The sequence below is a fragment of the Triticum aestivum genome, chromosome 5A, assembly GCF_018294505.1.
Source record: "Triticum aestivum cultivar Chinese Spring chromosome 5A, IWGSC CS RefSeq v2.1, whole genome shotgun sequence".
NCBI lineage: Eukaryota > Viridiplantae > Streptophyta > Magnoliopsida > Poales > Poaceae > Triticum > Triticum aestivum.
The window spans coordinates 78,711,308-78,725,754 of NC_057806.1; the positions used below are offsets into that span (position 1 = coordinate 78,711,308).

At 44.7% G+C, this 14,447-nt stretch overlaps 1 protein-coding gene across 1 annotated transcript; it reads left to right on the forward strand.

The window, feature by feature from the left end:
* Positions 1 to 5,653: 5,653 nt before the first annotated feature.
* On the forward strand, positions 5,654 to 8,552 carry LOC123102386 (cytoplasmic tRNA 2-thiolation protein 2). Its single transcript, XM_044523726.1, has 8 exons — positions 5,654 to 6,018; positions 6,138 to 6,486; positions 6,618 to 6,704; positions 6,800 to 6,921; positions 6,999 to 7,077; positions 7,249 to 7,643; positions 7,901 to 7,981; positions 8,101 to 8,552. The coding sequence occupies exons 1-7, from the start codon at positions 5,711 to 5,713 to the stop codon at positions 7,947 to 7,949; spliced, it is 1,389 nt and encodes a 462-aa protein (XP_044379661.1). The 5' UTR covers positions 5,654 to 5,710; the 3' UTR covers positions 7,950 to 7,981; positions 8,101 to 8,552.
* Positions 8,553 to 14,447: the final 5,895 nt, after the last annotated feature.

Here is a 14,447-nt window from a genome sequence, read left to right on the forward strand (position 1 = left end):
CTCCTTCCTCCTATATATACCTACGTACCCCCAAACAATTAGATACGGAGCCAAAACCCTAATTCCACCGTCGCAACTTTCTGTATCCACAAGATCCCATCTTGGGGCCTGTTCCGGAGCTCCGCTGGAGGGGGCATCGATCACGGAGGGCTTCTACATCATCACCATAGCCCCTCTGATGAAGTGTGAGTAGTTTACCTCAGACCTACAGGTCCATAGTTATTAGCTAGATGGCTTCTTCTCTCTTTTTGGATCTCAATACAATGTTCTCCCCCTCTCTTGTGGAGAACTATTCGATGTAATCTTCTTTTTGCGGTGTGTTTGTTGAGACCGATGAATTGTGGGTTTATGATCAAGTCTATCTACGAACAATATTTGAATGTTCTCTGAATTCTTTTATGTATGATTGGTTATCTTTGCAAGTCTCTTCGAATTATCAGTTTGGTTTGGCCTACTAGATTGATCTTTCTTGCAATGGGAGAAGTGCTTAGCTTTGGATTCAATCTTGCGATGTCCTTTCCCAGTGACAGTAGGGGCAGCAAGGCATGTATTGTATTGTTGCCATCAAGGATAACAAGACTGGGTTTTCATCATATTGCATGAGTTTATCCCTCTACATCATGTCATCTTGCTTAAGGCGTTACTCTGTTTTCATTAATTTAATACTCTAGATGCATGCTGGATAGCGGTCTATGATGGAGTAATAGTAGTAGATGCAGGCAGGAGTCGGTCTACTTGTCTCAGACGTGATGCCTATATACATGATCATGCCTAGATATTCTCATAACTATGCTCAATTCTATCAATTGCTCAACAGTAATTTGTTCACCCACCGTAGAATTCATATGCTCTTGAGAGAAGCCACTAGTGAAACCTATGACCCCCGGGTCTATCTTCATCATATTAATCTTCCAATACTTTGTTATTTACTTTGCTTTTATTTTACTTTGCATCTTTATCATAAAAATACCAAAAATATTATCTTATCATATCTATCAGATCTCACTCTCGTAAGTGGCCGTGTAGGGATTGACAACCCCTTATTGCATTGGTTGTGAGGATTTATTTGTTTTGTGCAGGTGCGAGGGACTCGCGCGTAGCCTCCTACCGGATTGATACCTTGGTTCTCAAAAACTGAGGAAAATACTTATGCTACTCTGCTGCATCATCCCTTCTCTTCGGGGAAAAACCAACGCAGTGCTCAAGAGGTAGCAGGTATCAACAGCTATAGCAACAATGACAGGCTATGCATCAGAATAGGATTACAGAAAGCAGTAACATGCTACACTACTCTAATGCAAGCAGTAGAGAGAAGAGTAGGCGATATCTGGTGATCAGGGGGGCTTGCCTGGTTGCTCTGGCAAGAAGGGTTCGTCGTCGATGTAGTCGATCTCAGGGGTACCGGCATCGGTCCCGGGGTCTATCGGAAAGAAGTAACAAGGGGAGAACACAATAAATAACAGAGCAATCAAAGCATCACAAAGCATAACATGGCAATACATGGTGCTAGAGGTGACCTAACGCAGTACTAGGTGATATCGGAAAAGGGGGGAAACATCCGGGAAAGTATTCTCGGTGTTACGCGTTTTCAGACAGATGAACCGGAGGTGAAATGTTGCAGGTTCGCTATGCTAGGGACACTGGCTGATGAACGGCTGCGTATTTGAATTCGTCTCGTCGTTCTGAGCAACTTTCATGCATAAAGTTTTTCCATCCGAACTACGGTTTATTTTATATTGATTTTAAAAGATTTAAATCATTTATAGCATTTATTTAATTATTTTTAATTCAACATTATCCAGAACAGCGCATGCTGACGTCAGCATAACGTCAACATGACGTTAACGGTCAATAGGGGTGTTGACTGGTCAAACTGACGTGTGGGACCCACCTATTATTGTCTAACTAACTATTTAGTTAGATTGATTAGCAGGTTAATTAGGTTTAATAGTTAGTTAACATAATTAATTTAGTTAATTAATTAATTAATTAATATTTTAATTATTAATAATTATTTTTTTAATTAATTCTCCTTCTTCTTTTTTATAACGTTTTGGGGTGGGCCCCCATGTCATAGGCCAGATGCCTTAACAGGCGCTGGGCAAAAGGGGCAGTGGGCAAAGCCGCAGCCCGCCCTGGTAGTAAGGCGGGGCCGCGTCGACGCTGGTTTCGGGCGCCGGCGCCGGCGGTCATGGCCAGAAGCTGGCGAGGCCGAGCGCGCCCGGCAGAGGGTTGCGCCGACGGTCAGCAGTGGCGGGATGGGAGCGAACGACGATGCGGCAGAGGCCAGGAGAGAGGCGCGGGGCACGAGGAGTGAGCAGCTCTAGATGGCCGCAGCGGTGGCGCCTGGGGCGGCGCGACGAGTGGAGGCGCGCGATGGCGTGGGGCGAGCAGGGGAGGTAGCTGGCACAGGGGGGCAGCATCACAGTGGCGGGCAGGGGCGACGCGGCTGTGCGCGGTGATGCATGGCCAGGCGCGCGCGGGAGTGTGGTCGGAGCTGCGGTGGCCAGGGGGTGCGGGCGCTGGTAGCAGAGTGGCGAAGCAGGAGCAGTGCAACAGCAGGGGCGGTTGCAGTTGGCGATGTGAGCGGCAGCGGGCGACGGCGAGCATGGCGGAGGCGCGGCCACACACAGGCGGCCGACAGCGGGGCACCGCGGGGTGTGGCTCGGGCGCAGGGCACGGCGGCGCTCGGCCACGTGAGCAGGGGAGCGACGCGCGGCGGCAGTGCGTAGAGGTGACACACGGGCGTGCGTGTAGCCACGTGAGCGCGTGCACGGGCATGGGACGGCGGGCACGACAACGTCCGTCGCGGGGAGAGGGTAGAGGGGAGAGGCCGGAGCCTCACTTGCGGTGTAGGGAAACGACAACGTGCTCGAGGAGGAGGACGAGGAGGCGACGACGACGGGGCGAGGTGGCGCCGACGATTCGGCGACGGCGCACAACAGCGGGGGCGAAGGAGTCGGGGCGACGAGCGGCTTCGGGTCAGGCGGCGCCGCGCGCGAGGAGAGGCGGCGCGGGGTCGAGGTGGTGGTGAGGGGCGACGGTGATGGGTCGGGGCGGTTCACTCGATCCCGATCCAGAACGCGTGTGGGAGGAGAGTGGGGATCGTGTGGAGGGGGGTTAGGGTTTCGGTGCCCCCTGGAGGGGGGTTATTGGCCTGGGGCTAGGTCGGCCTGGTGGCCTAGTTGCCAGTTGGGCCGGTCGGCCCAGTGGGGGGGTGGTCCTTTCTCTTATATATATATATATATATATATATATATATATATATATATATATATATATGTTATTTATTTTAGTTTCTTTTAATTATACTTTTTACTTAATATTAAAATGAACCCTAAAATAGTAATACCACGAAACCCACTGCCCCAAAAAGGTTTTATCCCAAAATAATTTAGTTTAGAATTTTATTAATTATGAAAGCCTTTAAATATCGGTTTTTGCTACTGTTTTATTCACCTTGGAGTATTTAAACTTTTTTTAAAGTAGGGTTTCTTCTCCACAGTTACCTATGCATTATTTGGCACAATCCGAACATTTTAGTTTTAAAGTTTGAAAACTTTTATTGTTTGACTTAGATTTTGAATACGAATTTGAATCGGTTTCGAAGCAAGGTGAGTTTATCAACAGTAATCAAGGTGACGTGGCATCATTAGCAGGGAATTACTGTAGCTTAATTATTCGGGCGTCACAATATTGTCATCAACCACCAAAGGGGGGAGATTGTAAGGGCATTTTCCATCTTAAGTGTTTTTTGGTGTTTATGAGAATGCAATTTGTGGACTAATCATGTGACTAAGCTTCACACATATACTCTAGTTCACACAAGATGGTTGGGCACCCCTCCGGACGGAAAAGAGTGAAGACTGCATTTTCGACGTGTTTATTTCTTTGTTCTTAGAAAATATGTACTATTAAGAGGGGATGCACATTGGAAGGTACTGGTTGAATCAAACACGTACACATCCATATATTGCACCCACATATTACCTTTCGTTTCGAGGGGAGTGTTCCTTATTCAACCATGTGTAGAAATCTTGTTCAGAGCAGTTATGCCCCGTGTATAGGTGGTTGTACCACTCATCCGGTTCTCCTGGTAGGACTACCACACGAGGGGTGATTCCCTCGTGTGGGCTTACTAGTTGTACTGGTGTCCCGCATGCGGTTGTACCGCATGGTACTTAACATCCTCACCTGACACTATCGGCCAGTTGTTATGGCCTTTGAACCGCCACAACTACATGGAAAAGGGTCATTCCTTTTGGTATAACGACGGTACATGGCGGTGGTCCGCCGGCTGTTCCAGCTAAAGTGTTGGCAGCGGTTCTACTAGCAACCTTATACCGCTCGAACCACTGCATATAAGGTGATTTCTTCTGGTGGTGAGTAGTACACAGGCGGTGCCCCCGCGGTTGTTCCGGCAAATACTTATTTAGCGGTATAACTGGCCGCCCGGCGATTGTACCGCCCTAACTCTGCAAAGTGAGGTATTCTGCATTGGGCGGTTGTACCGCCCCTGTGCGATTTTGCACATAACGGTTGGATTTGGAGGATGCTATAAAAATGGGAGGTTCTTCCACCTCCACTTACCTCTTACCTCTTTCTCTCTCCTCCACTTTTACCCCAAGCTTGTTCTTGTCTGATCTCCTTCTCTAGCCAACCAAACTTGTTGATTTGTTAGGCATTAAGGGAGAAGACCCAGATCTATACTTCCACCAAAGGAAGTTTGATTCCCCCATACTTTCACTTGCATCTTGTTACTCTTGGGTTTGGGTGTTTGAGCACCCTGGAAGGAAGAGATCATCTTGGAGCCACATTTCATTGTGGTGAAGCTTCGTGGTGGTGTTGGAATCCTTCAATTAACTTTTGGAGAGAGAGTCAACCTTGTTCGTAAAGGTTCCGGTTGGCACCTTCAAGGGCACCGCTAGTGGATGCGCGACCCCTTGCATCGTGCGAGTGTGTGATTGTGCCTCCACACCTCTCCAATGGAGACGTACCTCCCCCAAAGGAAGGGACTTCGAAAACACATCCTCGTCTCCATCAACTTCACTTATGGTTACTTCGTACCTTTTCTTTGTGCAAGCTTGTATTGTGTGTTTTACCTTGTGCTTGCACTTGTTGTCGTGTTGCTTGTCATATAGGTTGTCCACCTAATTGCATATCTAAACAACATATCTTTGTTGTAAAGACTAAAATTTGTGCAGAGGTTAAAAATTGTTAGTCACCCATCCACCTTCCCTCTTGTTGACCATATCGATCCTTTCAGAATTAGTGAACGTTTTATAAATTCATGAATATTTGTGTATTTTTTGAACATTTTTTGAATCTATGAGCATTTTTCAAAACTCGGAACATCGTTTGAAATTCATGAACTTTGTTTAAATTCTTGAACATTGTTTTAGCTCTCCGAGCAGGTGCACTCCATCATCGCACAGAGGGGCGAATAGGGCCTTCCATAGCACCGGCCATAACTGACGTATGAAAAAGAAATTCAAACATGCATTGATCCTTTCGATCCAAATTTTTTTTTTTGAGTGAACCCTCCGATCCAAAATAAGTGTGTGGTTTTAGTTTAAATTTTGGATAGGAAGGAGTAGCAGATTCAGCCCAACTAAGGCCTAAACGGAGCCCACATAATGCACCAACCAAAAAGGAGAAGGCAAAAAAAAAAGATCCGAAACCCCTGACCTGCGCGCCTGTCCATCCCAGCATGGCCGCCGCCTCGTCCTCCTCCTGCGGCGGCGCCGGCTGCGGGGCCCACTGCTCCTCCTCCACCTCGTCATCCGTAGAGGATGCTCCGGAGGGGATTCTGGACCGTCTCTCCATATCCGGTGCCGCTGCCTCCTGCGGCAAGTGCGGCGGCGGCGCCGTCGTCGTGGTTGCCGGAGGCGTCGGTCTGTGCGGCGAGTGCTTGCGCGCCCAGCTGTTCGGGAAGTTCAAGCTCGCCGTCATAAGCAACGCCATGGTTCGGCCAACCGACTCCGTCCTCGTCGCCTTCTCCGGCGGCCCCGCCTCCAGGTTCACTTTCCCCTCTTTTTCCTTGGTGATTCCTAATTTTTTGTACTGCTCAGCGTTGCTTACTTTGCACACTTATTGTTACGATCCCTTGAAATGAATTGTTGATGCGTGTGCTCTAGGGTGGCTCTGCAATTCATACATGAGATGCGGTCCAAGGCAATCGAAAGCTGGGACGCCAGCAATTCGCAAGCCCTACCGGTCTTCAATGTTGGGGTGGCCTTTGTCAACGAGAGTGCTTTGTTGTCAAAGACCGAATGTGAAGTTGAGCAGGCAACTGAAGATATAAAGTCAATTGTGTCGAGTTTGTTACCGGGAGATAAAGCAATGCACCTTGCCTCTCTTGATGATGTGTTCTCCTCGGAATCAAAAGATGGGGAAAGCAGGCTGAGGGAGCTAGTTGGCATGATTGCTGATGATACTGGGAGGGAGGATCTTCTTCAGTGCTTGCGCATGCTTTCGTTGCAGAAGGTTCTTTTTTTGTTATCAGTGATTGCACATGCTTCGATTGCAAATTGTCATTTAATCTACATGATGTTGCGTTGTGCTTTCCATTCGGTGATTAAAGTCAGATTTACCATTACATCTTATACGTTCTTCAGATTGCACTGGAAAATGGGTACACCAAGATCATGCTGGGATCATGTGCTTCTACAATAGCATGTCATGTGCTATCTGCAACAGTAAAGGTATATAGCAGATGCCTGTTCCCCTTATGATTTGTTCGCCTGTTGATAGTTCAAGAGAACATGAGAAACTTAGAGGAATTGCTAATTATATCCAGGGCCAAGGTTATTCCTTACCAGCTGATATCCAATATGTTGATACACGGTGGGAAGTGCCTGTCGTTCTTCCACTTCGTGATTGCCTGGCCCAAGAGCTTAGACTGCTCTGTGAATTTGATAGGTAAGATAAGCATTCACATTTTTCTTTTGTTGGATTGTACTCCTGATACTGTTTATTCTAACTGGTTATGTGCTTAGTTTAAAGACACAGCAACTTCTTGATAGGCCTTGCAGTGGCATCAATGGCTTAGTCGCATCTTTTGTTGCACGACTAAGGGTAAGTAAGTTCGTTCCTTGCATGGCGCACTGGACTTACATATAATGTTGAGTTCACTGACACCAAACTGAGCTGAAGATCTAATTATATTCTTGTTCAGTGATTGCTTTCGTTAATTGCTTGCAGCAAGCGCAAGTCGTAATCTTACAGGTCATTAATTTCCATTGACAGGAGGAGAATCCTTCTCGTGAGCATACTATTGTAAGAACTGCACAAAAACTTAAGCCATTCCCTTTTAACAAGTTCTCAGCAAATGGCTATCATGATTTCCTGCCGTCGCGGCTGCGTCCCAAGTTCCAGGATGTTGACAACGATGAGTCTGCTTTCTCTGAGCTTCTCTGCCTGATATGTCGAAGTCCATTCAGTGAATCAGAACTCCAGAATTTGGAAAGCACAAGGCACAAGTCTCAGAAGAAAATTGATCTATATACTGCTTATTGCTGTCAAAGCTGTCATTTCCAGATTCTACCTGGTGGTAGAGACCTGTATGACCATTTCTTTTCACTACTACCAAGGTTCTGGACTGAGAGAGTAGATACTGCATCTGCCAGCCATAGCTCGCTAAGGTGAGGCTGATGTCTTTATCCCAATGAGTTGCTTCATTGTCTTTATAGCTATAGTGCATGTGCATGTTATCAGTAGTTAAGCAAATCAAAACACTGAACCTTTGGATGTTACAACTTCTTTGTTAGGATAATGTTTAATTGAATGTGCCCACTTGTTTCTCTATGTGCAGTTACTCCATTGATTTGGCCATGTATTATTTTCTTGTTCTTTTTGATAGTGCACTGATTCAGTGAGCTATTGATAACTTTTGTTCCAGAGATCAAATAGAAGACTATCTTCTTGAAGACGATGATGATGGGAACTGACACTTGTTCATTGAGTGAATCCCAAACTTACTGTAAGAAAGAATCTTTGACTGATGATTTAATTTTTTGCAGTCACAATTTACTCGGCATACTTTAACATCCGGTTACTGGTTTTATACTGACACATATGCTTGGATTGTTTTGTTTGTAGTGCCAGAAGCCTGCAGAGATTCCTTCCTAGTTGGGCCTCACAAATCATGACATAAACCAAACTTGCTTGGGATAACAGTGTTCGCATCTAGTAAGGCACTGGTTTATTCAGACTTCTGCCATATTCTTAGAATTGCCCGCATTATATTATTTATTTAATTTTCTGGTGTACCTGTAAGTCCTTCCTCAAGTTAAAACATGTAGAGTGATAAAGGAAACCATCACTTGCCAGCAGTTTTGCACTGATCTCAGACAATTGACTTTGGGTAGCTGCAGGTTCCCAACTTCCATGTGATTACAGTATTCTGATTGGTCTCATCTACTGTACCAACTATTTGCCTGCAAGATTGTAATAAGATGAATTTACCAAATGGGTTTACAACAACTATGTGCTGTATAAACTTTTGTACTAATCTGTTACACTGTTGCATTTGTCACTCTTATGCATTCTGATATTGGCTTAATCATTTTGTAGCAAAATTGAAGGAATACACAGTCTGTTACGAATTGAAAATGACGAACATGCATACACATCACCTATTGCAAACAATATTAGAAATTGCGGCAAACAAATGGCAAGGCCACTACAAAACAGTGGTCCCTCATGCACTATGATCTGTATAACTATCTTATCAACATATGTTTACTACATTATCATGTTACTCCTGCACATTTCCTTTCCGAGACAGTTAAGTCCTTCTCTACAGTTCTTTGACTGTCATTTTCTTTTGCACTTAGGCGCATTGTCTCTTCTACTGACCAGTATACACACTACAATTGTGTATTGGAATAGATTCTCTTTTCCAAAAAAATTAGAAAAATCTATCATGAAACAAAATAAAGATAGGTGCATCCCATGCTTGCATGCTTGTGCATGTGCTCGTTCTTGGTGCTGCTGAACCCTTATTACCAGTCAAACATTGGGAAGCTATCTTATCATTAGGTTAAAACTTTGTAAAAGATTAACCTTTTGGGTTAGCCACTTTAACCTGATTGGGTTGGCATAAAGCCTGCCTGGTAATCCTAACCAACGTGCAAGGATTTATCCGGCTTTTCATCAGTGATGATGATGATGGCAAGACAAGTGCACACCTAAAGTTCCCAAGGGCCTACACGCCTTTCATTTTTTATGGTTGCAGCTGGGCTGATGAATGTTGATTGATGCTGATGCCCTCTTGCTGTCTAATTTTCAAAATGTTCGCAGTATTAGCAGGATGTTGACTGAGTCAGGAACCAGTGAAAATTTCCGCAAAGGACCGGAAGTTATGTTACTCCCTCCGATCCGGATCGGACATTGTATAGAGGCTGCGTCATTTAATTCGGATCGGAGGGAGTACATGATTTCATTCCAGTGAAGTGTGAGAGGACAATCGTATAGGTTTGATCTTACTTGCCAAACGGCGTAATAGATCGTCCATGATTTGTTTTACTCTACAGCTGTGTTTTTCCATGAATGAGGCAAATCTTTTGTCTTCGTTTTTTTTAATGCACAGCATTCAGGACCCGCAAGCTGAACATTAGTTGGTAGTAGTTCTGGTTGCCACTCAAAATGTTTCGGAACGCATGCTTTGAAATCTTTGCAGCGTGGGTGGTGGCACAACATCTGTCCTGAGCCATCCAATCACTGTCCTTTGAAGCATTCTTGTCCATTGACAATGCGGTGGTACTACTATGTGTACTACAAACAGGAGAGGCTTTCTCCTTGGGTGATTCAGAAGCCATTGTTTGTTGTTTGGACAGCAAGGGCGACCCCCCAAATAGGCCTAAAATGAAAAAGGTAAATAGGGCTACCAAATGTATGTTGCCCCTTTCGTTGCTTAGGCTCATCTCATATAATAAGCTCATACTACTAAAATAAGATCCCCTGTGTTTTGGTGACTCGAAAAGCCTAAGCAGAGCTAATGCTACCACTAGCATAGCATGCCCCAGGTTTGGCACACTCTAGTAGAGCCTAGTTAGTGGGCCCTAATGCACACACTTTTGCTTACTTCACTCTCACAAGCAAAGGGCCCTGGTGTCCCCTAGTGATTGCAGGCACAGTCCTCTGTTCTCATTGAAATTGTGTGTGTGACATTGACATGACCAAACCTAGGCCACACTATTTTTCTCCCCTTTACCGTCCTTGTGAAAACGCTTGAGGCATTTGGTCAAAGAAAAACATTGCTGAGTGGGCAGAGATATTCAAGTCGCATGGTAGACAGCGTCTGTATAGTTTCTCAAGCCTTTGCTTCATCAAAGTGGGGGCACCAACCTAGAAAAACCCACATCTCTCTCCCTAGTTTACTTGCTAGTAGTTGCTTAAACTATCATCTGATGTGCAGTAGGTTTGCCCACTAATTTGAAAGATCAGCGAGAGCCTGCCATGTCAACACCAGTCCATTGTTTTTTTTTTGTATGCTGCAATACTACACTTCTCACTAGAGCTCACAGCTGGCCTCTTTCTTATCGTCTCTCTCTTGTGGGACTGGGGAACCTGAATTCAAGGCTGGGTTTACGCATGCATGCATGCATGCAGAGCCCTGATATGACGTGTCCTGGGTTTGTTTGATCTGTGACACATACCTGCTGGCCGGCTGGCTCGCAATCCATAATGGCGCGTCCAAGAGAAACCCTCGGCGCAAAGGCAGCAAGGACGGGCCTGTACCGTGTACAACGCTTGTCCATGGCAGAGGTTGTTGGACGCGAGGGCCGGGCGGGCTTGTACAGCCTTCAATGCAGCGTGCCGGCCTGCCAAGGACCGTCCGTCCGTCGGTCACAGTAGGTAGATCGACACCGCCAAGCCCTCATTTTAGCCACTGCTGCTGCCCAAACAAGAAAGAATAATGCGTTCTTGCAGCTGCATCTGGAAAAGCTTGGAGTTCATACTGGTATGTGAACGTATGATCCATCTATCTCTCCATCGTTTTCAGGCGCGACCTTTTGTCTGGATCATCCATGGGCAGCTACTGAGGTGGTGGTCCAGCGCTCCTTGATCTTAGTGAGTTGAGGCCAAATCTTGGCGTCTTCCCTTGTTGTATATATTCAAATGTGTGGCAAATGGTAGTAAATTAAACTGGATCTAGGTATGTGCATGGGGGCGGACGATGCGTGCAGGACTGGCACTGTTGCGGTGCTCCAAAACATCGGCCCTTGAATCGTGCGCTCTTGCTCACGTAGCCTTCAACACGTATGTTTATGTCATTTGTATATGTCGTGGCTGTCAAGATATACATGTGGTTATCTAACTTATGGATGCCGACAGTTTGTCATAGCTTGCGAGCAGAAACACATATATCGGGTAGGTATTGCAGGCATCTATGCAAGTTAGTACTACAAAAAAAAACGAGTAAGTTTGGCACAAAAAAATGTTCTTGAAACGTGTTTCAGTAGAGGTATTTTGCATGGAGGGAAGAGAAAACTTTTAAATTAGTCATGATTTTCGAATATAACCTTTATTTTTTGAATTATTTCTATAGGGATCATATGATTAAGTTTTCAAATTCCTATGCCCAGAGACTTAATTCCATGGCATTATGAGTAAAGGAAATATTGCCGTAATTTTGATCGGTCAAGTCTTGAGATACATTGTGCATGTGTGATGTGTCAGTAGGCACTGGAAGCATTACGTTGACAAGATGCTATAGATTAGCTGCATGATTGTTGAGCAGATGCCATGGCGTGTCCGTATTATGTCTGCTAATTCGCATATGGCTACGTTTTCGCTGGTGGATTTGGGGCCCTGGGCCCGCGAGGATTAGCGGCCAGGCCAGGTGTTTTGTCGCATCCCTCGGTACATTCTGCAGAAGAAATGCAGCGTTTTCTGTTGGCTGGATTAAGGGATTTTCTGGGGAGATGATGCTGGGAGGTGGTTGAGATTACACTGTCAATATATCCACATCCAGTTTTTTAATGTGTAGTCTGCAGCCTGCCCCTTTGAGATCTTTATTCGGTTCTAGGGTTTGCCTACCATCTTATATCATTTCTTGCGTGGAAAAGTTTGGAGCAAGCCTGCTTTGTTTGTCAGATGGAGTGTGTGGATAGAGAATGCCACATTATGAACCAAACCGTTTATTATTCCTTCTTTTTCTTGCCCCTTTCTACCAAATCAGACGGACCAATGCAATCACAACCGGATAATACGTGGACCAAAATGCTATTTAGTAATGCAAGCACAAGCTAATGGGCAATGACGTCACGACGATGGAGGTGATCTCATGTTGAGTAAGATCTCACATCTTCATCATAGTTCTGGTGTGATTACCACGGATTATGCCCATGGAGCCTGTGGTATTTTGGTACCGTACCAGAACCAAAGGCTTGATTTTGCGGATGGTCATGGCCGCGTTGGTGGGATCACTCATGTTGAGCTTGTTTTGGTAGCATTTGTCCGAACTCATCCTTTTATGCTCTCGGATTTCTTTTGTAAAAGGGCAACGATAAAGCAGTAGTTCAACAATCTGTATTAAGAGGAGTGAAGAATCAAGATTTTTATTTGCGGGGTGAGTGAAGAATCAAGATGGTCAACTAGAACCGGGGGAGGGGGAGAGGTAGGTGGCTACAAATATTTAACATTTTTGCAATTCAGGTTTTGTGCATAAATAGGTTCTCCTGATGCTAAGCAGGATAAACATCAAGGTAAACAATCACAAGTGACAACTTCTCCTTGAAAATGCCACACCAAGTAGGAGCTCAATCCCTAGTGATTGGCTTTGAAGTGACCACCAGACCTTCACAAACGCTTCCCAGAGCCTTTCATAACGTTGGAAGTTCTGGAATGGATTCCTACCACCTAGGAGTCCCCACAACTCCAAGTACCACATTCGGTGAAGCGCAAGTAGGAGATCACTATTTTGGCTCGATACAAATAGTGGATATAGTAGACCTCCTTTCATTTCCTAAAGTTTATGCAAGTTTGGTTGGTGGGAGAGGGAGGAAGCAAGATTTTTTAAAGATCAACAATGGGATGCAGCTCATATCTAGAAGCCAGAGCTCGAGGTAGAAGAATTAGGAGTGGTTTTTATAGCTCCGTCACCATTTCCAACTTTTATTCACCAAAACAACCAAACCTAGAGTTCTGGGAGTCCTAGAGTTTCGGCATTCACAACCTGGAGATCTAGGGTTACCAGAGGTGAAACACCTAAACACCTAAACACCTAAACTTCGAGGCATATAGTAGCGAAACCAAGATCTCGAAAATCAAACCCGGAGTTCTGGTCTTTGCCTCCAGCCTGTCTAGAGAGCTATACAGAGGGACATAGTGCTTGTATTTTTGTGGTGGATACATGTGTATGGTTTTCATGATGCACCAACTTCAACACCACCTCAACCCTCTTTATAGTGTGATTTTCCTCTGACTCAAGTAACCCAAAACTCTAGGAACATAAAATGGGACAACACCTTTCCCCTTTTTGATTCGGGGGAGGAAGTGGGGAGGAGGGGCTCACCTCCATATATTCCATTTCTCGGGACTATATATCTATAGATCACTCGGTTAGACCTAACTAGGGGCTTAGATATCTTTTTAAAGAGTGTGTCAATGGCACTATGTTTAACGATCTTACGTTCACATCCCTTGGCGTGGGTGGTTAATGTAGCACCTCAACACCTTTGAGGTCAATCCAAGTTGGCAAGCTTGTTCTTTTATAATTTTTGTCATAAAAAACACACATAGGCGAAAGCTAGTGTTATAGATACACTAAAACAAACCTTTATATAACATTAAGCTTTATCAGTTTTCTCTTTATTTGCATTTGGTCCAATTTGTTTTATCTATGTTAATGTATCTATTTATTCTTTAAATATAGATCGTTGTTCCAAAAAGAAAATAGATGATGCAAGTGGATAAATATTGATGGATTTACAGGGATTTAAAAAACATTCCTTGGAAAAAATGTGAAGTATTTATGGAGAGATGTTCTACTGTGCTTGTGATGATACCATGCTACCAACTATAAGTGCATCTAGTGCCCCCTTTGTGGTTTTGCACTATTGATGACAAACGTGGTTAAGGGACTATGTGTTTGTGAGTATACACAAGTGAAAGTCCCTGAAGATTTGTTTGAACCATTGTAAGTGACCCCTAAAAATCTGGAGAAACATTGAAGATTCAGTGTGCCATCCTTGAATAATTAGGCGAGGAACTTGATCGTGAAGACTTAGTCTTTTTCATAGTTCTTTTTATTCTTCATTGAGTCATAGGAAACCGTACTGTGAAGGGGGGTCAAGGTGATAAGAAGTCAGTGCTTTTGAAGTGTGCCCAATCCTACCTATTATTTCGAGAACTTTGGAAATCTCTTGCAGTGCAATTCTATTTCATCAGTGTCTGAGATGATATTCTTTCGGACGTAGTAGTCAAAGTCCTCACTGAAG